Source organism: Patella vulgata, chromosome 4 (genome assembly GCF_932274485.2).
Source record: "Patella vulgata chromosome 4, xgPatVulg1.2, whole genome shotgun sequence".
NCBI lineage: Eukaryota > Metazoa > Mollusca > Gastropoda > Patellidae > Patella > Patella vulgata.
Window position 1 is genome coordinate 13,727,630 of NC_065882.2, and position 25,350 is coordinate 13,752,979.

The 25,350-nt window shown below is 38.0% G+C and overlaps 1 protein-coding gene and 1 long non-coding RNA gene across 2 annotated transcripts; both read left to right on the forward strand.

Annotated features, from left to right (window-relative positions):
- The first annotated feature begins 418 nt into the window (after positions 1–418).
- LOC126819500 (phosphoglucomutase-1) lies at positions 419–14,127 on the forward strand. The gene is made up of 9 exons (XM_050547607.2): positions 419–785; positions 3,492–3,654; positions 4,873–5,148; positions 5,836–6,026; positions 7,156–7,310; positions 7,972–8,223; positions 9,591–9,774; positions 10,333–10,467; positions 11,285–14,127. The coding sequence occupies exons 1-9, from the start codon at positions 540–542 to the stop codon at positions 11,372–11,374; spliced, it is 1,692 nt and encodes a 563-aa protein (XP_050403564.1). The 5' UTR covers positions 419–539; the 3' UTR covers positions 11,375–14,127.
- An 8,372-nt stretch (positions 14,128–22,499) lies between these two features.
- LOC126819562 (uncharacterized) lies at positions 22,500–24,864 on the forward strand. Its single transcript, XR_007679658.2, has 3 exons — positions 22,500–22,770; positions 23,709–24,096; positions 24,727–24,864. It is a non-coding gene; the product is annotated as an uncharacterized LOC126819562 (long non-coding RNA).
- The last annotated feature ends 486 nt before the right edge of the window (positions 24,865–25,350 follow it).

The window sequence follows — 25,350 nt, forward strand, 5'->3', positions numbered from 1 at the left end:
AACCTACGATAACAATAAGAGTTTCTGGTTTTAGAACTATAAAAAAGAGAGTGAAGTTTGGGGAATATTAATCATCTATACATATAAAAAGAAAGTAAAAACAATAAAAATGTGTAGTTTTATTCAAAATACAGGTTGCTTTGGGTAATTAAGTTGTTTGGGGTTGTTTTGGGTAAATCGATGGATCAGTCAATCTCTACTTTTGCTTTACATATCATGAATATGGACTTGCATCGCATTGTAGCAGATTTGAGTGCTTTGGAGCGTCTTCGGGCATTTTTTCAGTTTAGTAAACACTTTTAGTTTTCTCCCCAGATTCTGAAACAATCCTCCTGACAATCGAACTACGGTATAAAAGAGTTTACAAATTAGGCCCAAGATGACCTTGAAATATCGTCTGTAGAGAGTTCAAGGACGGCGTTGAGGCCACTGTGAACTTGATCCGACGACAGAAGAGGAGGCTTTAGTTTTCAGCGGTGATTTTTCGCCGATTTTCTACATTTTCTTCTGTGTTGTAGTTGTATTGTTTTAAAGACAAAATGGCACTCGTTGTAGAAAAGGTTGCCACAAGCCCATTCGAAGGAATGAAACCGGGCACCAGCGGACTCCGCAAGGCCGTGCAAGTTTATCAACAACCGAATTATACAGAGAATTTCGTCCAGGCGACTTTGACAGCTGGCTTAGGAGAAAAGTTGAAGGGGAGTTCTCTCGTTGTCGGTGGAGATGGAAGATATTTTGGTAAAGAAGCCACAGAATTGATTGTTAAAATATGTGCGGCAAATGGGGTAAAGGAAACATAAAATTTATTATCCAAATATAAAAATAAACATACCGTAGGCCTAGAGTAGAGAAGCAAAAAATCTACACGTTGGCCGGTTAAAATACGTACGTATCTACCGGTACCAAACAATGACATTGCAGTTTCACGAATATTTCATTGACAGAAAACTTGCTTGTATTTTGAAGTGGCGTGAAGGCTTGGTCCATACATGGGCTATTATTAATTGGTTATAAAATTTGGTCTTAATTTTTGAGACCTATAGGCCTATATGGTTCTGCCAAGTTCCATGAACAAGCTCATGAACTGTCATATCTCCATGGATACTTGCATTACTAAATTTGTTGAAGTGGTCATTCGTCATTGATCCAAGATGTGACCCAAACTCCCAAACATGTGTTGGGTTTAAAGTCCTACTGTTCTGATCGCACTGGGCTAATGAAGACGGCTAGCATACAGTGTGCTAAGGGAAATTTTAAGTGCACGCCAGTGTCATGAATGTGGAGGCTACACGGGATCTTGTTTTTTTGTACCATCCGAACGACTATGAGTTTACCTTGCCAGGCCCTCTGTCCTGCACCACTGACAAGGGGGGACCACGCCGGAAAATCTAGATGAACTTTCTCGGCTAACGCAGGGATTGAGTTACACAGGACCTTCCAAGGGCTTACTCAATGAGCCCCTATGACTCCCTCCCAAACGGGTGAGAAAAAAAATTCCTTAGTTCTTGTTAAAAATAGAACTGGCCAAGCACAATGTAAAATGAATAAAGCATTTTCTAAGGCCCCATCCTGAACACTTATTTTTCAGTTAATTTTGTACATAGAACCATAGTTTTTTGTCCCATTCAAACAACAAGATACTTTTCCTTGCCAAACCCTCCAAATATAGCTGCACTATTAACAAGGAGAAACTGCACTAAAAACATCCCATGGAACTTTCTCAGTCAACACCTGTATCAGTTCTGGGACCCTCTGTTTAACAAAGGAGGTTGGATGGCTGAATGGTTAAACCCCATATCTCTCTCTATCTCTCTCTCTCACTGTTAAAGTTCTTAAGGATTTTTCAGAATGTTTTCTCCTTGACAGTTTTGTAGGGCAGATGGCCTAGCAGTGTTTTGCATGCATGCACTATAAAAGAAGCCTTTGTTGACAGTTGGAATTTGAATTGGCGCCACTGTGACCAAGTAAATTTCCTGTGGCACTGCTTGGCATATGCCCCCTCTTGATCGATCACTAGCCTGGTTGGGGCAGAAAGGGAGGTTAAAGTCCATTTCCTGTGCACGTACCCTATATCCAGATTTTCATTATGTACCTCAGTTTAAATCATGCCTCATTCAAATGAACCTAATATAAATCAACATGATGCAGTGTACATTTACATGTATGTAAAGGATTGAATTACATACAGTACATAATAAGATTACAGAATGAATATATTCAAGTGCTACATGTAGCTAAGGTCAGGATAAAAAAAAGGTCGATAGTCGATGGCTTAGTTTAAATTCATTTCACACGATCTGGGACAGCTTTTGTAACCTGTAATTGATGTGATGGGAGAGGAGGGGAATTTAACCAATCTGATTAAAACACAGATCCTATTTCGTTTCGTTTCTTATAGTTCAAAATTTCGTTTTACTTGTCTTTACTAGGATCTGGAAGAATTGTTATATAACACGCGTTCTAGATGATGTAAGGGAACCAATGAAACGGTCTGTTACAGGGTGTTTTTGGCATGAGTTGAACGGAACTGTGGGTAAACCACTAAAAACTTCAACGCTGATTGATTAATCAATGTCTGACGTCATAAGGTCAAAAGCTGCTCTTATGACACCTGACGTGACCTTCCACTACAACTGGTCAGATCTTCGGGGATCTCATGGCTAAGTGGGTAAGACGCTGGCTCGCTAGCCTGGAGGTCGGGTGTTCGATCCCTGCATTGGCCGAGAAAGTTCATCCAGATTTTTCGGCGTGGTTCACCCTTGTCAGTGATGCAGGATGGAGGGCCTGACAAGGACAGCTGTCTAGTCCATTGGATGAGATGAAAAACTGAGGTCCCATGTATATATTGGAATGCACGTAAAAGATCCCCTGGTAGTTGGAATTCGATATAATAGTAGGCGATAGTGCCGCTGCCCGGGCAAAATTTCCCTCATAGCACACTGTATGGCGTATGCCTGTCTTCATTAGCCCAGTATAGGAGCAGAACAGTAGGACAGTAAACCCCATTTCATTTCATTTCATTTCTGGTCAGATCTTCATGTGTTGTAGGCCATCGAAAGTACAAAAAAAACGGAACGAAATATAGATATATATTATATATTATAATCGGATTGGGAATACATGGTATATAGGACTTGTAAGCCAACCTCGTGGGTTTTCTCCGGGTCCTCAGGTTTCCTCTCAATGCTAAGGACCCTTACGCGCAAACAAATTATTGAAATAAAAAATTAAACCATATGTTAGGCCCGAAATGACCTAGTTTGTGTCGAGTGGACGTTAAACCCCATTTCTCTCTCTCTCTCTAGGACTTGTAAGACTAAGAAGACCTGCAATATTTTTAGAATAAGATAAAGTACACTAGACTCACATGAATTTGTAATATATTTAGAATAAGATATTGAAATATTAGTGGACAGGGATAATAGAAACTTACATTTTTATGGTGTATATGGTTTCTTTATTTAGTTATGTTGCTCTTATATTTTTGAAAGGTATCAAGGTTACTGATTGGCCAAAATGGTTTGATGTCAACACCAGCCTTGTCTTGTGTGATCAGGAAATATAAAACTGACGGAGGTATCATACTTACAGCTAGTCACAATCCTGGTGGACCGAATGGTGATTTTGGTATCAAATTTAACACAGCTAATGGAGGTAAAATAATAATAGAGTTAAAGAGGACTGAGAAGCGTTTTAGATCATAAGGTCTTCCACCGAGTCAAATAGCATGGTTTAGTTTCTCAGCTTATACATGACAATATTTATGGTTTTTGTCTGTGACCTCCTGTTTCCTCCCACTGCTATAGACCCCTACGCATACGCGAAAAATTGAAATAGAATATATATCTCTTTCTGGACCGTTCCTCCCACTGCTAAAGACCCCTAAGATCAAGCGAAAAATTGAAATAGAATATATCTCTCTTTCTGAACTAGGGTTAGGGTTTTGGTTTTTGGAAAAGAGCTAGTTATTTGTCGGTGTCTAATCGTCTGCTTAAGGATTGTGTCTCCAATTATCACGGCCACACTTGTGAAGCTGGCAAGGAAAATGACTCCAGTCAGTTGCATTTGTAGGGAAAAGCAAAGTTTTATCTATGTACCCCTGAAAGTTGTAATTTAATTATGAAGTAGAAATGTTGTCTTGGGTGAAATCATCCACCTCATATTACCGGTATACATTTAAATTACGCTAAATTATAATTAGTTATATGTTAAATTCTTCCTTTGTCACTACCTACAAGCCAATCCATATTTTTAGGGGGTTGCGTCTTGGGTGACAGTATGGTTTAACACATGTACTTTAGACTATAAGATCGGTTGTCAATGCAGGCGTCCTGGTTTTGATCAAATTCCCAGGGTCACCAGCCTAACCTCTTGCATTTTTTCTGGGCTCTTCGATCAGTATCCTCCCACTACGAAAAATATGTGTGTGAAGCGTATTAGTAAGAAGGGTATGTTAGTCCCAGAATTGGGAAGTGTGGATGACTGAAGGGTCAGCGCGTGCGCGCAGTATCATAAGGTCTGTCATTCAGTCAACTGGCCTGGTTTCGATTCCCCAGTTGTACGTGACAAGGAGTAGGGTCGCCTGTCCAATCTCATGGGTTTTCTCTGGGTCCTCCGGTTTTCTCCCACTGCTAAAGACCCCTACGTGCAAGCGAATTATTGAAATAAAATTGAAACGTGTGTTGGTCCCGAAATGATCTAGTTTGTGTCGCGTGAACATTAAACCCAATTTCTCTCCTCCCTCTTTAGTCCTAGAATTACCTAGTTTATGTTTGAGTTGACATAAAATCCCTTGGTGCTTGCTTCAACAATAAATGATATTGCAGACAATATAAAATTTCATTTCTCTCTCCCTCTCTCCATTTATTTCAGGTCCAGCACCAGAGGCGGTTACCAATGCAATTTTTGAAGCAACAAAAACAATATCAGAATATCCCATATGTCGGGATTTAAAAATAGATCTTTCAGTTATTGGCAGGAATACTTTTGAAGTTAATGGCCAGACTTTTACCGTTGATATCATCGATTCTGTGGATGATTACTGTAACTATATGAAGGAGATCTTTGATTTTAACTCCATTAGAACTTTGTTGTCTGGTTCCGATGGGCGTCCACCTTTAAATCTTCTATTAAATTCCATGCATGGAGGTAAGTCAGTTGGTTATACAATCTGGTTAAAACACAGATCCTATTTCATTTCGTTTTTTTATAGTTCAAAATTTCATTTTACTTGTCTTTACTTTACTGGTTGAAGTGAGGGATTAGCCAATGAAATGTTCTGTTACAGCGTGTTCTTGGCATGCAATGCACGGAACTGTGGGTAAACCCCTAGAAACGTCAGCGCAGATTGATTAATCAATGTCTGACATCATAGGGTCCAAAGCTGACACGACCTTCCAATATAGATCTGTTGGTTATATTGATATTATGTAGGCGGTTTTATGGAGCTGCAGTGGCTGATGGTTAAAGCGTGCGCATTGGATCAGACGGTCTGACATTGAGTGAAGTGACATGGTTTCCCGCTTGTACGTGACAAGGAGCAGGTTTGCTTGTCCAGCCCTGTGCGTTTTCGTAGAGTCTTCCACTTTCCTCCCATTGCTAAAGAATCCTATGCATAAGCGAATTATTGAAATAAAATTGAACCATATGTTAGTTCCAAAATGACCTACTTTGTGTCAAGTGAATGTTAAACCCTATTTCTCTCTCTCTCTATCTAAAATAGTAGAGTTTGCCTTCATAAAGATTTGAATTATACATTCAAGAAATTAGAAAATTAAAACTGCCATTCTCCCTTCCACCATTGTGAGTTATGTCCACGTTTTGAATTTGTTTTAGTTATGGGTCCTTATGTTACGAAGATTGTATGTGGAGAGTTAGGTGCCCCTGAATCAAGCACTGTTAATTGTGTACCACTAGAAGATTTTGGTGGACATCATCCCGACCCTAATTTAACCTATGCTGCTGACCTTGTCAATGAACTGAAAAAAGGTCAACATGGTTTTGGAGCTGCGTTTGATGGTGATGGGGTACAATTTTATAATTACTATTATTATTATTTCCTAGAGGGGGGGGGGGGTTGGATGGCTGAATGGTTAGCGTGCGCGCGCTTGCTGATTACACTATTTTGCTTTAATACACTATTTTGCCTATAACGTTTTTTAGGACTTCGAATTCTGTCTTATGGTTTGGATTGTTCATACTTGGTTTTATTTTATTGAGTCGACTGGCGTGGTTTCGAATCCCCAGTTGTACGTGACAAGGAGTAGGGTCGCCTGTCCAACCTCGTGGGTTTTCTCCGGGTCCTCCGGTTTCCTCCCACTGCTATAGACCTCTACGCGCAAGCGAATTATTGAAATAAAATTAAACCATATGTCAGTCAAGAAATGACCAAGTTTGTGTCAAGTGGACGTTAAACCCCATTTCTCTCTCTCTCTTTATTTCCTAGAGAAATCAAGAAGTTTTCACCGTTTGAAATAAAAAACCTAAAATTCAGTAGAATCTGTATGAGCAGTCAGCCAGTCACTCCTTTTCAGCAACATCTCCTTGTAAGCGACATCTCCTTGTAAACGGTCACAATAAGTCACAAAAATTGCCTTGTGTGGCTGCTGAATACAGATTTTACTATAGGGTCAGTGGTGGGCAAGGATATTGGCCTGTTAACTAGAATATCAGTAGACAATATAATTGAATCATATGCCAGTAACCTTTGGTACTATCTTATAATCAGGCTCATTTTATTCCGAATGCATCCAAGCCAGGAGATACATGTAATGTACTGTTTGACATTTTAGGTTTGTTTATGGCCGTATGGTTAGCATGTGCGCGCTGTATCATAAGGTCTGTCATTGAGTCAACTGGCATGGTTTCAATTCCCCGGATGTACGTGACAAGGAGTAGGTTCCAACCTTGTGGGTTTTCTCCAGCTTCCTCCCACAGCTATATATAAAGATGCCTACGTGCAAGCAAATTGATGAAATAAAATTGAACCATATGTTAGTCCCGAAATGACCTAGTTTGTGTTGAGTGGATGTTAAACCCCATTTCTCTCTCTCTTAATATATTATAGTGTGGATTAGGCCATTAGAAATTTGATATTTTCTGAAAGTATAAAATGAGTCAAAGATTATTAATTGGTTCTTTATTTTTATTTTATAGGACAGGAATATGATTTTAGGACAGAATGCATTTTTTGTAACACCGTCCGATTCTCTCGCTGTTATAGCTAATAATATGGAGTGTATTCCCTTCTTTAAACAATCAGGGGTCAAAGGTTATGCCCGTAGCATGCCAACAGCAGGTGCTGTCGATAGGTTGGTATCTTCTGTAAGTTTTAATCACATTGTCAGATTGAAGTTTCTAACAAGGTGTATATATTGCCTAATTTGGTTATAATATCATGTCTGATTGAACCCAGATGTGTTGAGTGCCTGAATGGTTTAACGTATGCTCGTTAGATCACATGGTCAGATATTGAGTCATTGGCGTGGTTTTGATCCCCCGCTTGTACACAAAAGGAGTAGGGATGCCTGTCAAACCTTTTGGGGTTTCTCTGGGTCCTCCAGTTTCTTCCCACTACCAAAGACACATAGAGATGTTGGTTTCAAAATTTACCGCGTTTGTGTCGAGTGGATGTTAAACCCATTGTTTTAGAAATTCTTCCTTCCTTCAGTAGATTTTTGACGTCTTTACATAGTTCACATCAATTAACTGCTCCAATTAAATCAGGGGGCTGGGTGGCCGAATGGTCTAAGATCATAAGGTCTGTCATTGAGTCAAGTGTCATGGTTTCAATTTCCTGCTTGTATGTGATTAGGAGTAGGGTCGCCTGTCCAACCTCGTGGGTTTTCTCTGTGTCCTCCAGTTTCCTCCCACTGCTCAAGAACCCTATGCACAAGCATATTATTGAAATAAAACTGAACCATATTCTGTGTATTTATTTCCCACTTCTGATAATGATAAATTTATTTGCAGAGTAGCCAAGGCTAAAGGAAAGGAACTTTTCGAAGTTCCGACAGGCTGGAAGTTTTTTGGTAATTTAATGGATGCCGGTAGATTGTCGTTGTGTGGAGAGGAAAGTTTTGGAACTGGATCGGATCATATTCGTGAGAAGGACGGTTTGTGGGCTGTGTTAGCTTGGTTATCTATCTTAGCTCACACAAAACAATCTGTTGAAGAACTTATTAAAGATCATTGGAAACAATATGGTAGAAACTTCTTTACCAGGTGGGTAGCAGTAGATTACAGTGATTCCCCAATAGGGCTTCCCTCCCTTGGAAAGTAGGGGACTTACCGGGTGGGTAGGAATAGATTACAGCAATTCCCCAAAGGGCTTTCCTACCTGGGAAAGTAGCGAACTATTCAAATGGGTTTGTCACTTGATTCAAAAGATAATTAATAGAAGTCTATCAACACGGTTTTCATTCTAGAAAGATATGGGTCAGTCGTTACCATTAATTTTCATGTCAGTTCCAAAATGACCTTGTTACAGTTGTGTGTTGTATCACATTCCCTTCAGTCCACGACTTTCAATCTTCAGTTTGAAAACAATCTTTGATTTCAATAGTCGATTATATCCTACATTGAGTAGGGTAGCCTGTTTTCCATTTTCCTTCCTCTGCTAAAGAAATGAAATGAAATGAAATGAAATGAAATGGAGTTTAACGTCCTACTGTTCTGCTCCTAACCTGGGCTAATGAAGACGGGCATACGCCATACAGTGTGCTATGAGGGAAATTTTGCCCGGACAGCGGCACTACGGCCTACTCTTATATCGAATTCCAACTGCCAAGGGATCTTTTACATGCACGCCAATGTGCACAGGGGACCTCGGTTTTTCGTCCCATCCGAACGACTAGACAGCTTTCCTTGTCAGCCCCTCCGTCCTGCATCACTGACAAGGGAGAACCACGCCGGAAAATCTGGATGAACTTTCTCGGCCAATGTAGGGATCGAACACCCGACCTCCAGGCTAGCGAGCTAGCGTCTTACCCACTTAGCCACGTGATCCCCCCCTCTGCTAAAGAGTCCATATGTGCAAGTTAACTATTGAAATAAAATTGTACCATATGTTAGTCCCGAAATGACGAAGATTGTGTTGAGTGGATGTTAAACCCCACCTCTTGATTCTACAGTTGTACATGACAAGAAGTAGGGTTGTCTGCCTAACCTCATGACTTTTCTCCAGGTCCTTTTGTTTCCTAGGTGTCGGGTCGCCTGTCCAACCTCATGGGTTTTCTCCGGGTCCTCCGGTTTCCTCCCACTGCTAAAGACCCCGACGCGCAAGCGAATTATTGAAATAGAATTAAACCATATGTTAGTCCCAAAATGACCTAGTTTGTGTCGAGTGGACGTTAAACCCCATTTCTCTCTCTCCCCTTTTGTTTCCTCCCACTGCTAAAGAACCTGAATTGTACCGAAATTTATTCACAAAATGGCCTTATTTTTCGTTGTCTCTTTTTCTGATTGCAACAAAAATGTCTTCAACATTATTTAGTTTTGCGTTTTTGTAGATCAGCCTTGATTATCCCGTTTGGTGCAGAACAGTAGGACATTAAATCCTGTTTCATTTCATTTCATTGATGTTTTTGTAGATATGATTATGAGAATTGTGAAAATGGTCCAGCAAATACAATGATGGAGAATTTAAACAATGTGATTAGTTCACCTGAGTTAGTTGGTAAAAAGTTTACGGAAGGTAGTAAAAGTTATACCGTAGCTAAAGCTGATAACTTCTGTTATACAGATCCGATAGATAATAGTGTCAGCAAAAATCAGGTAACTATAGTTTCCAGAATTCCTGATAATCAGTAACTCTTTCAGGAATTCCTGATATTCAGGTAACTCTTTCAGGAAATCCTGATATTCAGATAACTCTATCCGGGATTTCTGATAATCAGGTAACTCTTTCTTGAATTCCTGATAATATTGTAACTATTTTAGGAATTTCTTATAATTTCAGGAATCCTAATAATTATTTAACTCTCTCTCAGGAATTCCTGATAATTAGGTAACTTTTTCAGGAATTCCTGATAATTAGGTAACTCTATCAGGAATTCCTGATAATTGGGTAACTTTTTCAGGAATTCCTGATAATTAGGTAACTCTTTCAGGAAGTCCTGATAATTGGGTAACACTTTTAGGATAATAATTTACCATGACAACAGGGTGATTGAGCAGACGGGGTACTGGACTCCAGACTAAAATGTTCCAGCCTTGACATTTTAAGGGTAGGCCAGCGAGGCTGCCATGTAAAGTGTGCCATGTGCCATGTGCTTGACTCTATAAGCTTACTAAACATTGTGTTATAAATTAGTTTGTTTTGTTCCCTTTTAGGGAGTGAGGATTATATTCACCGACGATTCCAGGATAATATTTCGATTGAGCGGAACTGGAAGTAGTGGGGCTACCATTAGATTATATATAGAAGGCTATGAGGCTGATACATCACAACATCATCTTGATGCTCAGGTAAATACACACCTTTTTAAAGTGGTTATACCTGTATCAACTTTCTGTAAAGTCACTAGGAGTTGATATTGAAGTAATATTAACCTCCTATAACCTCATGCTGTGATCCACATGCACCAGGTGGTTGATACTTGATAATCTTTATAGTATGTGTGGATGTCTAAGTCATAGCAATCTATTGTCACGGTTGTTATTCAAAATAAAAGCTACAGGCTCCACAACACTACCTTGATGCTCAGGTAAATATACATTACACATCACAACATCATCTTGATGCGCAGGTAAATATACATTACACTGATACATGCAACACATACTTTTGCTTTCCAGGCAAAATCCCCCCACCCACCTTAGCACACTGCATATCATATGTTTATCCATCTTCATTTTCCCGGTTGGTGCAGAAAAGTAGGACATCATTACAGCCATTACATTTCTGTGATGGGGACATTAAGGATACATTATGGGAGATTGGACAAAGAGTTAACTGTTCTCCCTCTGATAGTTAAAAAATAGATAACGTAAATAGAAGATGTTGAAAATTTCATTCAAATTGCTCTACATTGAACCGAGATATTAGCTTTTCAATTTTAAGCCTAGCCTCGATCATTACTAAAGTCGGCATAAAAAAACATAGTCTCGATTATCCAATGATCAATGCTTAAGTTAATTAATGTCTAATTAATAGTTTATATAACATTTCAGGCCTTAAGAAAGACTTGCAATAGGCAGATTTAACTCTTGCATAATGTATGTTTAAATGTTTGAATTCTAAGACTATTGTGTAAAAATTATTTTTTTGTTTTTTCCATTTCAGGTGGTGTTGAAACCTCTAATTGAAATTGCTTTAAAGTTATCACAATTACGAGAACTGACTGGACGACAAGAGCCTACTGTTATAACATAATGTCCAGATTAACTAGTCATTTATATGTATATAACAAGGTAACCCCAGTAAACAGACATCTCATCCTCCCAATCTCCCCTTTATTACTAAGTATGTCTACCAGAGCCATATATAAGGCCATACAAAATAACTCAGACTTAAGTTAAGAATTTACTCAAAATTGTTCGCATTATTTTAACTAAAATATTGCCCTTTATAAACACAATAAGAAACTATGTGCAGAGTTTTGTGTTTCTGGATCAAAAGATATTACTCATAAACAGTGATAGAAAGTTGAGTAAATCCTTAATTTAAATCCGAGAATGCTTTGTGAACTCGGGGCCAGGTCACCAGGTCCGTGGTGCACAAGTTAGGCCTTGTGAGGAAAAGCCTCTAGTCATTCAGATGGGGCAAAAAACCTCTTGTTTCAACTAGTCGTTCACACAATAACATGTGTAACTGTTATATGTTAATTTACATATGGTAAAAATACCCTGCTAAAATTAATCAATTTTGCAATGTTGTCTTGAGGAGAATGTGGATCTATATGAAAATTAAAAAAAAGAGAACAAATTGTATTATATATTCTTTTATTTTCTGCCATGTTGTAAAGTGGAAAGTTGTTTTATAAAATTGATAAATTCCTGTGATTTAAAACCACTAGTCATCATTTGCATTTTTCGGACAATTTTTCTGGGATTAATCCACCCTAAATTGAAATGATAAAGTTTAATACAGTCAACAAAAACAAAATAAACAGTAGATAATCTGCTTAAAATACATATCTATATTTCGTTTTTTTTTAATACTTTTAATGGCCTCTACTACATGAAGATCTGTCCGGTTGTAGCGGAAGGTTGCGTCAGGTGTCATACGAGTGACTTTTGACCCTATGCCATCAGACATTTGATTAACCAATCAGCGTTTGGGTTACCAACAGTTCTGTGCACCTCACGCCAAAAATTTGCCAGAACAGACTTTCTTTGGCTAATCCTTCACATCATCCAGACAAGAATAATAAAATTTTGAACTATAAAAAACGAAACAATGTAGGATCTGTGTTTTAATTAGATTGTTTAAAAAGAAGTACATCTGACACTTATAGGTGATTCTGTCTTGTTTATATCATCTGCTGAGGATACCAAATGTTATGAATCAGTCATTTCTTTAATCAAAATCTCTCAAATGGTGATCAGTGGCTTTAACTAATTGATTAATTAATTCAATAATTGAGATTTATTGGCATAATATATATGTATATTGTGATGTTTTTAGTAGCTAGGATAATAGATTAATATTCCCAAAAGTTCTCTATTTGACCAATGAAGCAGGTATTCATTTTATCTACTCAAACTGTGCGCTTATTCTAAAGATGATTTTCATGAAATTCGGGGCTCATATGTGCGCTCATTTGGTCAAATAGGGTAGTATCTTTTTAAAAGAATGTTTTAGATACCATTTATGTCCCAGATTTTTAATATGTTCAGGTAAATGTGTGCTAGAAATTGTAATTTAACATGTTTTAAAATATGTATTGGAACATTGCAGTGTGGTAGCACACTTCACCCAAATATGTATTGGAACATTGCTGTGTGCTAGTACACTTCACCCAAATATGTATTGGAACATTGCTGTGTGCTAGCACACTTCACTCAAATAGTGTGTACCAAAACATACTTGTTTGCTAGCACACTTCACCCTAATAGTGTGTATCAAAACATACCTGTTTGCACCTTAACAGTGTGCTGTGTGCTTTGTTATGTTCTGTAAAACTTGATATTGTTGTGTGCTGCTAGAATATATTGCCTTAATAGTGCTTGTGTTCCCACACATGTCACCCTAGCCCAATACAACGTTTTTTTGTTCGAACTCTGTCCAGTAAAGCCTTATGGGCAAGGTATTCGCTGAGAAATCTGGTCTCTACTTATTGTATTGAAGCGTTATGCCAAAGAGACACATATAGCTTGTCAAGACTCCTAATTATCCAAAACTGTTAACTTTATTTAAACATACATTATGCAAGAGAAAAATCTGCTTATTACAAGTCTTTTTTTAGGCCTGAAATGTTATCTAAATTATCAATTAGACATTAATTAACTTATCCAGACCGTAATAAACTCTCAATGTCAAGGCTAGCCTTTGATGTTGGCTGAATTAGATTCCTATATGCTGCTAACGGCCATTGATAATTAAATAAAAAAAGTGGATAATCAAGACTATGCTGTTTATATTAATGATTTTAGTAATGATGACCGAGACTATGCAAAAATTTCACCCGCTTCGTTCTCGGCTCATAGTGGATCAATATGACTGAAATTTTCAGCAAATTACCTTTACATTATCTAGTTTTTAACTCTTATAGTGAGAACCGCCAGAATTATCTTATCTCCCATAATGTATCTTTAAGATGCATTATGTAAGATTTAGATAAAAAGCTGACAGTTCAAACATAGATAATGAAAAATGAATACAGTACTTTATTATGAGCGAAGTTATGAGTATTTTAAGATGAAGCGTATATTGTTTATTATCGTAGCAGCAGTACTAAGTCTGGATTATCCATAATTATATGCTCTAGAGAGATGATTTTGGGTTTTTCATAAAGGTCTAAATAATAGTTCATATAACATTTTTAGCCAAAATAAAGACTCGCAATAGGCAGAATTAGCTCTTACATAATGCATCTTTAATATTTGAAATTGTTATGTTATGTTTATTCTGGGGGTAAATAACTTCCGTGGTTGATTAAATAAAATGGTTGATGCTTTATAATACTATACTACGTATCTTGTTTAATTTCACATTCTATTATTTTTGTCTCCCGCCTTTCGAAGAAAGCAGGGGACTGTTAAAATGGGTTCGTCCGTCTGTCTGTCCATCTGTCTGTCTGTCCGTCAGACTTTTTGGGACACAATAACTCTCCTTCTAATTTACCTAGAATGTTCAAAGCATTCTCAGACTTAGCCTAAGTTAAGAATTTACTCAACTTTCAATCACTGTTTATGAGAAATATCTTTGACCCAAAAACACAAAACTTAGCACATAGTTTCTTATTGATGTATTTGATACATTAAAACAACAAAAGTTTTATAAACTTCTATGTTTTAGTAAAAATAAGGCCAACAATTTTTTGTAAATTCTTAAGTCTGAGAACGCTTTGAGAACTCGGAGCCAGAAATCGAATCTGAATATGAAATTTGTTATTAACTCCAGAGGGAGTGGAAAAACACCCATGCCATGACGCACATAAAGCGTGTCATCACATGGTTCGATCTGTTTGATAAATCCTACGTCAAGGTTGGTCAAAGGTCACGAGATGTAAACGGGCTAGCGCAAATACAAACATTAACCCGTGACCTAGCCCTCCCGAATGCTTACGCTAACCCATGTTCCTGAGGCAACGACTGCGAGCTTCACAACATAAGATGTACGTACGTAGTTAAAGAGACATCAAGCCTTCTAAAAGTACGTAGTTAAAGCGACATCAAGCCTTCTATTGAAGATGACGCTAACCCTAACCCACAATGAAATATTCTTAATATTTGCGCTCAAATGAATAGTCCTAAAATAGTTCCACCAAGTTTCGTACAATTCTATTGGAAACTGCTCACAACCAATTCCAGCTATGATGTTTACGGAAAGTTCACTCCAATGCAAATCAAAGTCGGCATTAAATAAATGAAATTAAGCACTGGTTTTCCAAGAATATACACCAGTAAAAGGGGGAAAAATGACTAGTCGTTCGGATGGTTCGAAAAACCAAGGTATACACGTTTCCGTGCATGTAAAAGAACATATTGGATTTTGATAAAGAGTATACAGGTGGAATGAAATGAAATGGGGTTTAACGTCCTACTGTTCTGCTCCTATACTGGGCTAATGAAGACGGGCATACGCCATACAGTGTGCTATGAGGGAAATTTTGCCCGGGCAGCGGCACTACCGCCTACTCTTATGCCAAAGGATCTTTTACGTGCATTCCAATGTATACCCGAAGAGTACTCTTACACTATTGATTTAGTAACCCATTGACCAGGATATGCTTAGGCTATATGTGCGAAATGAAATGGGGTTTAACGTCCTACTGTTCTGCTCCTAAACTGGGCTAATGAAGACGGGCATACGCCATACAGTGTGCTATGAGGGGAATTTTGCCCAGGCAGCGGCGCTGTGGCCTACTCTTATATCGAATGCCAACTGCCAAGGGATCTTTTACGTGCACGCCAATGTATACACGGGACCTCAATTTTTCGTTCATCCGAAGGACTAGACAGCTGTCTTTGTCATCAGGTCCTCCGTTCTGCACCACTGACAAGGGGAAACCACGTCGGAAAATCCCGATGAACTTTCTCGGCCAATGCAGGGATCGAACACCCGACCTCCAGGCTAGTGCATGAGCCAGTGTCTTAACCACCTAGCCACCGTGGCTCCATATATACAGGTGGAAACGCCGTTGTCCATACACGTGGCATATGCCCGTTTTGTTTAGCCCAGTTGGTGCTGAAAAGTGGAACGTTAAACCCCATTTCTTTCCTGATTTACATCCTTTCAGATCCGCCTGTCCAACTTCGTGGGTTTTCTCCGGGTCCTCCGGTTTCCTCCCACTGCTAAAGACCCCTACGCGCAAGCGAATTATGTAAATAAAATTAAACCATGTTAGTCCCGAAATGACCTAGTTTGTGTCGAGTGGACGTTAAACCCCATATCTCTCTCTCTCTCTCCCCTTTCAGATCCCAAACGACGACCCCATTCATAGTATAGAAGAAGTATATCTATGGGTTAGGTACACATTTGCGTTCAGAAGTGAGAATGGAAGGTGGGTATCTGAATGGTCCAATGTATGCACTTGTGAACTAAAGCAAATGCGTTAAATCATACGAACCCCGGCTTGGTTTGGCAAAATGCATATTTTGACAACCCACATTATTGTAATTTTGCATTGTTCAAAATAAACAGAGAGAGAGGGAGAGAGAGAGAAATGGGACTTTAACATCCACTCGACACAAACCAGGCCAGGTCATTTCGGGACTAACATATGGTTCAATTTTATTTCAATAATTCTCTTGCACGTTACATTGGGGTCTTTAGCAGTGGGGGAAAGTCTGAAGACCCGGAAAACCTACTCGTTCTCATGTACAAGCCGGGAAACGAAAACACGCCACTTGACCTGAACAGACCTAATGATGCAACGCGGACACGTTAAGCATTCGGCTACCCAACCCCCTACTAAGAAAAACACTAGGATATAGCAACTTTTAAACTTTCCCGGGGAAATTCAAGATATTGTAGACATAGGCCTAACTTCTTCCGCAATCCAAATTGATATTTACACTGAATAAAATGTCAATTGGTAGCACGACAAACTCATTATGATTACATTTCCTTTCTTTTTTAGGGAGCCACGGTGGCTCAGTGAGTAGGACGTTGGCTCGCTAACCTGGAGGTCTTGTGTTTGATCCCTGCGTTGGCTCAGTAATACGCAGTAATTGTATTCCATAGAATTGTGACCTGTATACTCCAGTTCAATTACTAAATGCCATTGAAACAATTCATTAACATAGTCGGAGCAGAAGAGTTATAAGACATTAAACCCCATTTCATTTTATTTTTTATCATTTTTTTTTAAAGGAACATAGCCCTATTCTTTACGAAATGGACCTAAAGGCACATACATTTATATAACATGAACGTATATAAAGTGAATTAAATTCATTTTTTAAAATCTTTATTGTAATTTCTAACGATTATGTTCATTCTACACGGTTTTTATTTATTATTATTTTGTCGTTTGTGAATCAGCCATTACTGTTTTCGTCTGAATTGTCTTATAGGATATGTGTTTCTTTGTTGATTACAAATGGCACCCGAAATCATAGAAATACACTACCTGTGTACTGATTTTAAAATGTTTATTATACATGTATTAGGATCCCATATTTTCAAGTGAAGTGAAGTGAAATGGGGTTTAACGTCTTACTGTTCTGCTCCTATCCTGGGCTAATGAAGACGGGCATACGCCATACAGAGTGCTATGAGGGAAATTTTGCCCGGGCAGCGGCACTATCGCCTACTCTTATATCGAATTCCAACTGCCAAGGGATCTTTTACGTGCATTCTAATGTATACACGGGACCTCGGTTTTTCGTCTCATCCGAAGGACTAGACAGCTGTTCTTGTCAGGCCCTCCGTTCTGCACCACTGACAAGGGGAAACCGCGTCGGAAAATCAGGATGAACTTTCTCGGCCAATGCAGGGATCCCATATTTTCAAGTAAAAATAACAACAACAATATTGATTGAAATGGACCACTATTGAATTTTAATTCGTGTTTTTAATTTGGAAAATATTGAGTTAGAGATTTAGCTCCTTTAAATTCTTTGAAATGAAAATGGGACGCGTAATACAATGGAAATTACCACACATAATATACTTCCTTGACAAGCCTGGCCTAAATAACCATATAAATCCAGTAAAGGGACAACAGAGAGAGAGAGAGAGAGAGAGAGAGAGGGGGGGGGGGGTGAATGTCTGAAAGACAGAGTACCTATACACTGTTAACATTATTATACATTATTATGTATTTTTACCCTTTTTTAACTGGCAGAAATATTGCCATCGTTATAACTGTATTTTAACATTGCATGTTATTTCACAGTCTGTAATGTATATTTACCTCTAGCTATTATACATCCAAGGTAAAATTACATATCTGTAATTGGAGTACATGTAAAATTATCATGATGTTAATTTACATAAATTTGTACAATAACATTTAATACAAAAGAATGTTGTGTATTTTGACAGAGTTTATGTATCAATACCTCATAACTATTGTAGAATTATATATTATGTAACTAAAAGGAATGTGTTTGTCCCCGCTTGGCTAATTAGTCCTAGGTTCTATCCTGGCGAACACAGACAGTTTTGCGGAACTTTCAGCAGAGCACGTAACACAACATTCGATAATGTAAAGAAATTGTGTGAATTATTTGTATATTACGCCCGCTTCCACCGAGGTGATATCGCAGACAATAAAGCAATTAAATGAAATGGGGTTTAAAGTGCTACTGTTCTGCTCCTTACACTGGAAGAGTATAGGTGGCATGACACCGTCCAAGCAAAATGGCCCACACAACTCAATGTATGGCATATGTATGTCTTTATTAGCCAGTTCGGTACATTCAGATTTTGAATAAACTATTTCTCTAAAATGGACTAAAGTGACTGACAGAACATTCAATATTTTGCGCAAAATTCGATATGTGGTCAAAGGGGAAATAACCGATGTGACCACTATTTGACAGTAAATTTACAGTTTTCTGTAAAAATAATACTTCAAACGGCATTTTTGTTAATATACAGCTCATATAATGTAAACTAACATATGGTTGTATTACTACATTAAATTTGATATAATTTTACATAAGCCTTCTATCCATATGCATCGCCATTTACAATTTTCTGTAAAAATAATACTTCAAACGGCCTTTCTGTTAATATACAGCCCATATAATAATGTAAACTAACATATGGTTGTATTACTACATTAAATTTGATGTAATTTTACATAAGCCTTGTATTCATATGCATCGACATCGTTTTAAATGTAAGTTAACAAACCATGTGATTTGACAAATCCTGCACTGTATTTTTACTATACTTATAACTGTAAATATACATATAATTTTAACAGTGTAGTTATAAACTACATTATTAAAAATGCATTACGTAAATCTACCTATTGCAGGTCTCTATTTTGACTTCAGGTGTTCTATAAACTATTATTTAGACATCTATTAACATGACAAGCCCATAATCAACTCTTTAGACCATCGGATGGCAGAGATTTAAACGGATTAGAACACCGGCTAGATTAAAAAAAATTAACGACAGAACAGATAAGCGCGACTAAGACCCATAACTTCGCTCAGAATAAAGAAATTTGAATGAAATTTTCAATATATTCATTTTTCATTATCTATTTTTGAACTATTATAACAAGAACGGCCAGCTGTCTGTCTAAATCTTACATATCTTTAAAGATGGGTTCCCGCGTACAAACTGGGTGATTTAATGGTATATATGGACTAAAAACATATTCAAACTAATTAATTTGTCATAATTTTGCTTCAAATCCTTCTCAAACATTGTAATTGCGAAGGAATATAAAAATTCGATCAAACCAGGTCATGTTGACAAAATGATGATCATGTTATATATTAATAAAACATAAATTTCTAGGACTGTCCATCTCTAAATAGTGTTTATGATGCCCCTGGACAACTGTTTTTATTTGTGGGGGTTGCCGGTGTGCGTGTGTGGAAGGGGGAGAGGGGGGTAAAATTGGCGGGAAATGAGTTCACGTTGATTTAAATGATGATTTTCTTAGAGCTTGATAAAAACAATACTTTTTTTTAATTCCGCTGCACATCTCTAAATATGTGTATAAATTCCCATTTAATGGGGGTGGCGGTGTGGGCAAAATGTGATCAGGCGTTTGAGGGGACGTTTTCGAGATATGGGGGTCTAATGTCTACAGTTGAGGGGAAATGTCGTTATGTTGACAAAATGATGATCATGTTATATATTAATAAAACATAAATTTCTAGGACTGTCCATCTCTAAATAGTGTTTATGATGCCCCTGGACAACTGTTTTTATTTGTGGGGGTTGCCGGTGTGCGTGTGTGGAAGGGGGAGAGGGGGAGTAAAATTGGCGGGAAATGAGTTCACGTTGATTTAAATGATGATTTTCTTGGAGCTTGATAAAAACATTACTTTTTAATTTCGCTGCACATCTCTAAATATGTGTATAAGATTCCCATTGTATGGGGGGTGGGGGGGCAAAATGTATTTTTGGGGACAGAAACCACTTGGTTCAAAATTAACCTGAAAAGTGGCTTTTTGTTAGCTTTTTTTTCGTTCAGTACCAATTTCGTCATTCAAAATATTAAATTATAATGCAATCTGATTAAAACAGAGATCCTATTTCGTTCCGTTTTTATAGTTCAAAATTTCGTCTTCATAACACTAGGATCTGGAAGAGTTGTTATATAAGCCACGTTCTGGTTAATGTGAGGGATTTGCCAATGAAACGGTCTGTTACGGCGAGTTCTTGTCAACGCTCGTTGATTAATCAATGTCTGACGTCATAGGCTCAAAAACCACTCGTATGACCTCTGACGGCACCCACCACTACAACCTGTCAGATCTTCATGTAGTGTAGGTCATCGAAAGTATAAAAAAAAAAAACGAAACGAAATATAGATCTGTATTTTAATCAGATTGATTATAACCGTACTTTTCAAGAGATCTGGAAATCCACATGAAAAAAAAAACAGTAAAGAAGAGACACGTTTAGATGTTAGTTTATTCTTATATTCTTCATCAGAAGATTCAAAATCAAAGTTCATAATATGAGCGGGATAAATATCTTCTTTATGGGTGATCAACAGCTCGCATTATATCCTTTGGATATGCTTCAGATACTCATCCGCATAGTAAATCTTCATTCCAGCCTTGTATTGTATCGCAAGGTCATCTTGTTCGATCATTTAATGTGCAGCAAAAGACTACACAGGCAAGATGGTAATAAAGAAAGAAACAATTAAAATTCCTCATGGCACAAACAATTATTTCTATTCCAGTAATTACATCATCAGAAACACCATTTGCCTGTCCCACCTCTTTAAAAATTGTTAGAAAGTTGGAATTATCTTATAAAAGAAAAAGAGATAGTCATTACCACTGAAAGCATACAGGCCGAGATATTCCTAGACACTTATATCCAGATTAGTATTAAAGTGTCTAGAATATCCTAGAACTGCGAACAAACCACGAGGACACCAAAATAGCTTACCTACTCTTCTTCGCATTGCAAATTAATGGAGGAGCTGAAACAAATTGTATTTTGTGTTTTTGCTCGGGCGAAATGGACATCCAAATCGTTTTCCTCGCAAACGATAATCCAAAAATACACATTTTGATCGACAATGAGACGGGCAAAGGTAGAAAATATTGCGGAAGGCGACTTACATCAGTAGATGACGCTAAGAGAAAGATTTTCTGGGTGAAAAAATAACATGGCTGGAATGAAGATTTACAATGTAAACTTGTATCTGAAGCACATCCAAAGGACATATGCGAGCTGTTGGTAAGCAACCAAGAAGATATTTATCTCGCTCATATTATGAACTTTTTATTTTGAATCTCCTGATGAAGACTAAGAATAAACTAACATCTAAACATGTCTCTGATTTACTGTGTTTTTGATATATATTTCCAGATCTCTTGAAAAGTACCATCATAATTTAATATTTTGAATGACCAAATATAGGTACTGAATGAAAAGCTAACGACAAACCACTTCTAAGGTCAATATTGAACCAAATGATTTCTGGCCAAAAAATACATGTTGCCCCCCCCCCCATGCGCACCCATCCCCGCCCCCCCCCCCCCACACAATGGGAACCTTATACACATATTTATAGAGATGTTCCATCAAGTTCTAAGAAAATCATCATTTAAATCAACGTGAATTCATTTCCCGCCAATTTACGCCCCCCCCCCTCCACACAAGCACACCTGCAACCACCCACCAGTCTCGCCACAAATCAAAACAATTGTCCAAGGGCATCATATACACTTATTTAGAGATGGACAGTCCTGGCATGGTCACCATTTATGTCAGTATAATCACATTTTCCCCCAATTGTAGACATTGGAACCCCCATATCTTGAAAACACCCCCTCAAACGCCTGATCACCACCCAGATTCGGAATCGACGCAAAAAACTGGTCTAGAAAAACTTGGTCTCATATATTCACAGCTCGGGTGGCGATTCCCCCCCCCCCTTCAGCCACCGGACAAAGACGATTTTGTATTTAATCGCTTACTATTTATTACAAATATCGAATCCTAATTAAATACTCGGATTATCCACTACCCGCGTCTTTTTCCGTCATTTTTGTCTCAAAAAGTGTTGTACGACTAACGCTTCATAAAGTTTATCAACTTGTACATCAAGCGCTCAATGTTCGCGTGTGACCTTTGACATCACGCGTGCAGAAATTCGGGCTGTTGATTAGGGAAACCCTTACATTGTATACGCTCCATGGAGTGTTTTGCGGGGAATCCAGTATTTTTCTAGTAAGATTGAATATCTCTACTTTCCATATATACCACAATTACCACCCTTTTATTGGAAATAACCACCCGATAAATACCTTTTCTGGGAACCCATCTTTAACCAATCTATATAAGTATTTCCTGCTTATAAACCTCCTCATTATCAAACAAGCTATTAACCAGTCGTCAGTCTATCATCAGTCAATGGAGAAGATTAGATGTGATAATACGTGGAAATATTGCCGACAACGTGTTATTCTTCTACGTTATATTCTATAAGTTATAATCAGGTATGTAATGTTTTATATAGCTATGACATGGAGTCTAAATGATTCTCTTTAAATGTAAATTATTCCAGAATATTAGGCTAGACATTGTGATAATACGGGGAAATATTGCCGACAACGTGTTATTATTATATTCTATAAGTTATATTCTATAAGTTATAATCAGGTTTTATATATCTATGACATGAAGTCTAAATGATTCTTTTTAAATGTAAGTTATTACAGAATTTTAGACTACACATTATTGGTGTAGGTAATTACTGTTTATATCCATGAAAGACATGAAGCCGATTTATAAAAATGGTGATGGGGATCTTTTAACTTAAGCTCTAAATACATGATATTGGGATCTGAAAATGTTTAACTACCGGACAACACAGGAAAGGACTGTGTATCGAAGGCCCCTGAGCCCGTCCCCATGAGGTGACACCCTCTAGCCCCCCCCCCCCTCACCTGCGATGCGAGGAAATGTTGGTTATTAGAGTATAGCCTGAGTATCAAAAATTGAAACTATACGTACTCCCAAACAGCTTGAGAACATTACCGATAACTTCCTTTAGGGGCCTCCGCGTCTACCATTAGTACCCACAAACTCCTTCCCATGGGTCCACGGTGGCGAAGTGAGTAAAGCGGTCATTGTGGACTCCGGAAACTCCCGAACCTCCCCCAACCGGCCTACAAATAGCATCTCTTTATAGCCATGCATATTCTACACACCATATCCGAAATTTAAAAGATTTCATAGAAAAATACAAAAATGTTTTGGATTAGGGTGGGGGGGGGGATATAAAGCGGCGATTGTGGACTCCGGAAATTTCCGAACCTCCCCAACCGGCTTACAAGTCAATTAGCATTCGCCATTCAAGAGATGTGGGGCTGTCTTCGTTATCCGGGTTGGTGCAGAACACTAGGACGTTAAACCCCATTCCATTTCATTTCAGAAAAAATATGGGCCAGGATTCCAGCAAGCCCGGACCAATGACAATAGAAGAATTAAAGGACTCGGGGGTACTTAGTTTATCTGATATCGATAAATGGCTCGATAATTTCATGCACACAAGTTGTCGTCGTGATTATTTTACTCAGAGTGATTTGGTTAAACAGTATCAGGAATCTTTCACGAGCGGTGATGCAGGTGCATTTGCACGTGATGTATTTCGAACAATGGATCGCGATTCCAACGGAATGGTGGATTTCAAAGAATTTGTTTTAGCGATGACATGCCTGACTAGTGATGATGTTAATATGAAGATAGATTGGGCCTTCTGGTTCTATGACGTCAATAAAGATGGTACAATTTCGGGTGGCGAATTAAAAAAAATGCTTAGGGTGAGTACTGTGCACATATTTATTTCATAAAATAAAACGGAAAACCGAGGGTCTAAATACTGAATCATTCCGCTTTGTCTATTCTCATCTCGCACCTTTAAGGCTGGATGTGTCATTTGCATTTTCGCTAAAACATCAAATTATTTTCACGACTTATTCCACGCTAAATATTTAGTGGTGGGGGGGGGGGGGGGGGGCGAATGGTTACCGCGTGCGCGTTGTATCTTGTACAACCGGGGAATCGAAACCACGCCAGTTGACTCAATGGCAGACCTTTTGATGCTGAAAAGTAGATTCCATGGTACTAACAGATTGTTGTATTTTATGTGAATATTAAATGAAATGAAATGAAATGGGGTTTAACGTCCTACTGTTCTGCTCCTATACTGGGCTAATGAAGACGGGCATACGCCATACAGTGTGCTATGAGGGAAATTTTGCCCGGGCAGCGGCACCATCGCCTACTCTTATATCGAATTCCAACTGCCAAGGGATCTTTTACGTGCATTCCAATGTTTACACGGGACCTCGGTTTTTCGTCTCATCCGAAGGACTAGACAGTTGTCCTTGTGAATATTAAATGTATATATTAGCATAAAAGTAACCTCCCTTGTTTTATTCTAATTTCAGATAATCTGTAATGTAGAATGTGGGAGCAAATATAAAGACAAAAAAGAAGTTGACAAAATGGCAGAGTGCATGATGTCGTTAATGGATACCAATAAGGATGGCGCCATAACTCTGTCAGAATTTAAAGAAGGTTTCCATAAGAAAGAATTCTGTTTCGGTGTTTTGAAACGGCTTACTACGTAATTTATTGGCATGTTGATAATATTTTTGCATTTTGTTCTCCGCTTACGTTTTTTATTCCTTCGAAATAAATAATAGTATTACATGTATATAGTTCATATTGGCATTTAGTTCCTTCCTTCCTTCCTTCCTTGAGCTCATTAGGCCCATTTCCCTTTTTGAGTTTTAATTCACCGATCTTATAGACTCAATGAACTAGGAAATACATAATAGTAATAGTGTCATAGCGATGACCCCCTTTTTTTTCTAAATTCCCTTCCTCCCAATCGCTATTGCTTCTTTAAAGATACATTATGTAAGATTTAGATAAAAAAAAAGACGTTCTTACAATAATAGTTCAAAAAAACATAATACAAAATGAATATATTGAAAATTATAATTCAAATTACTTTAATCTCCATTTTAAAATTAAATGGCCGAACCGTTTTAACCTACTTGAAATCG

Excerpts from the sequence above, each read along its gene's own strand:
- LOC126819500 (XM_050547607.2), top strand. The coding sequence starts at position 540 with ATGGCACTCGTTGTAGAAAAGGTTGCCACAAGCCCATTCGAAGGAATG. Across the intron at positions 786-3,491 it reads AAATATGTGCGGCAAATGGG|GTATCAAGGTTACTGATTGG; the intron begins GTAAAGGAAACA and ends TATTTTTGAAAG. Across the intron at positions 6,027-7,155 it reads CTGCGTTTGATGGTGATGGG|GACAGGAATATGATTTTAGG; the intron begins GTACAATTTTAT and ends TTTATTTTATAG.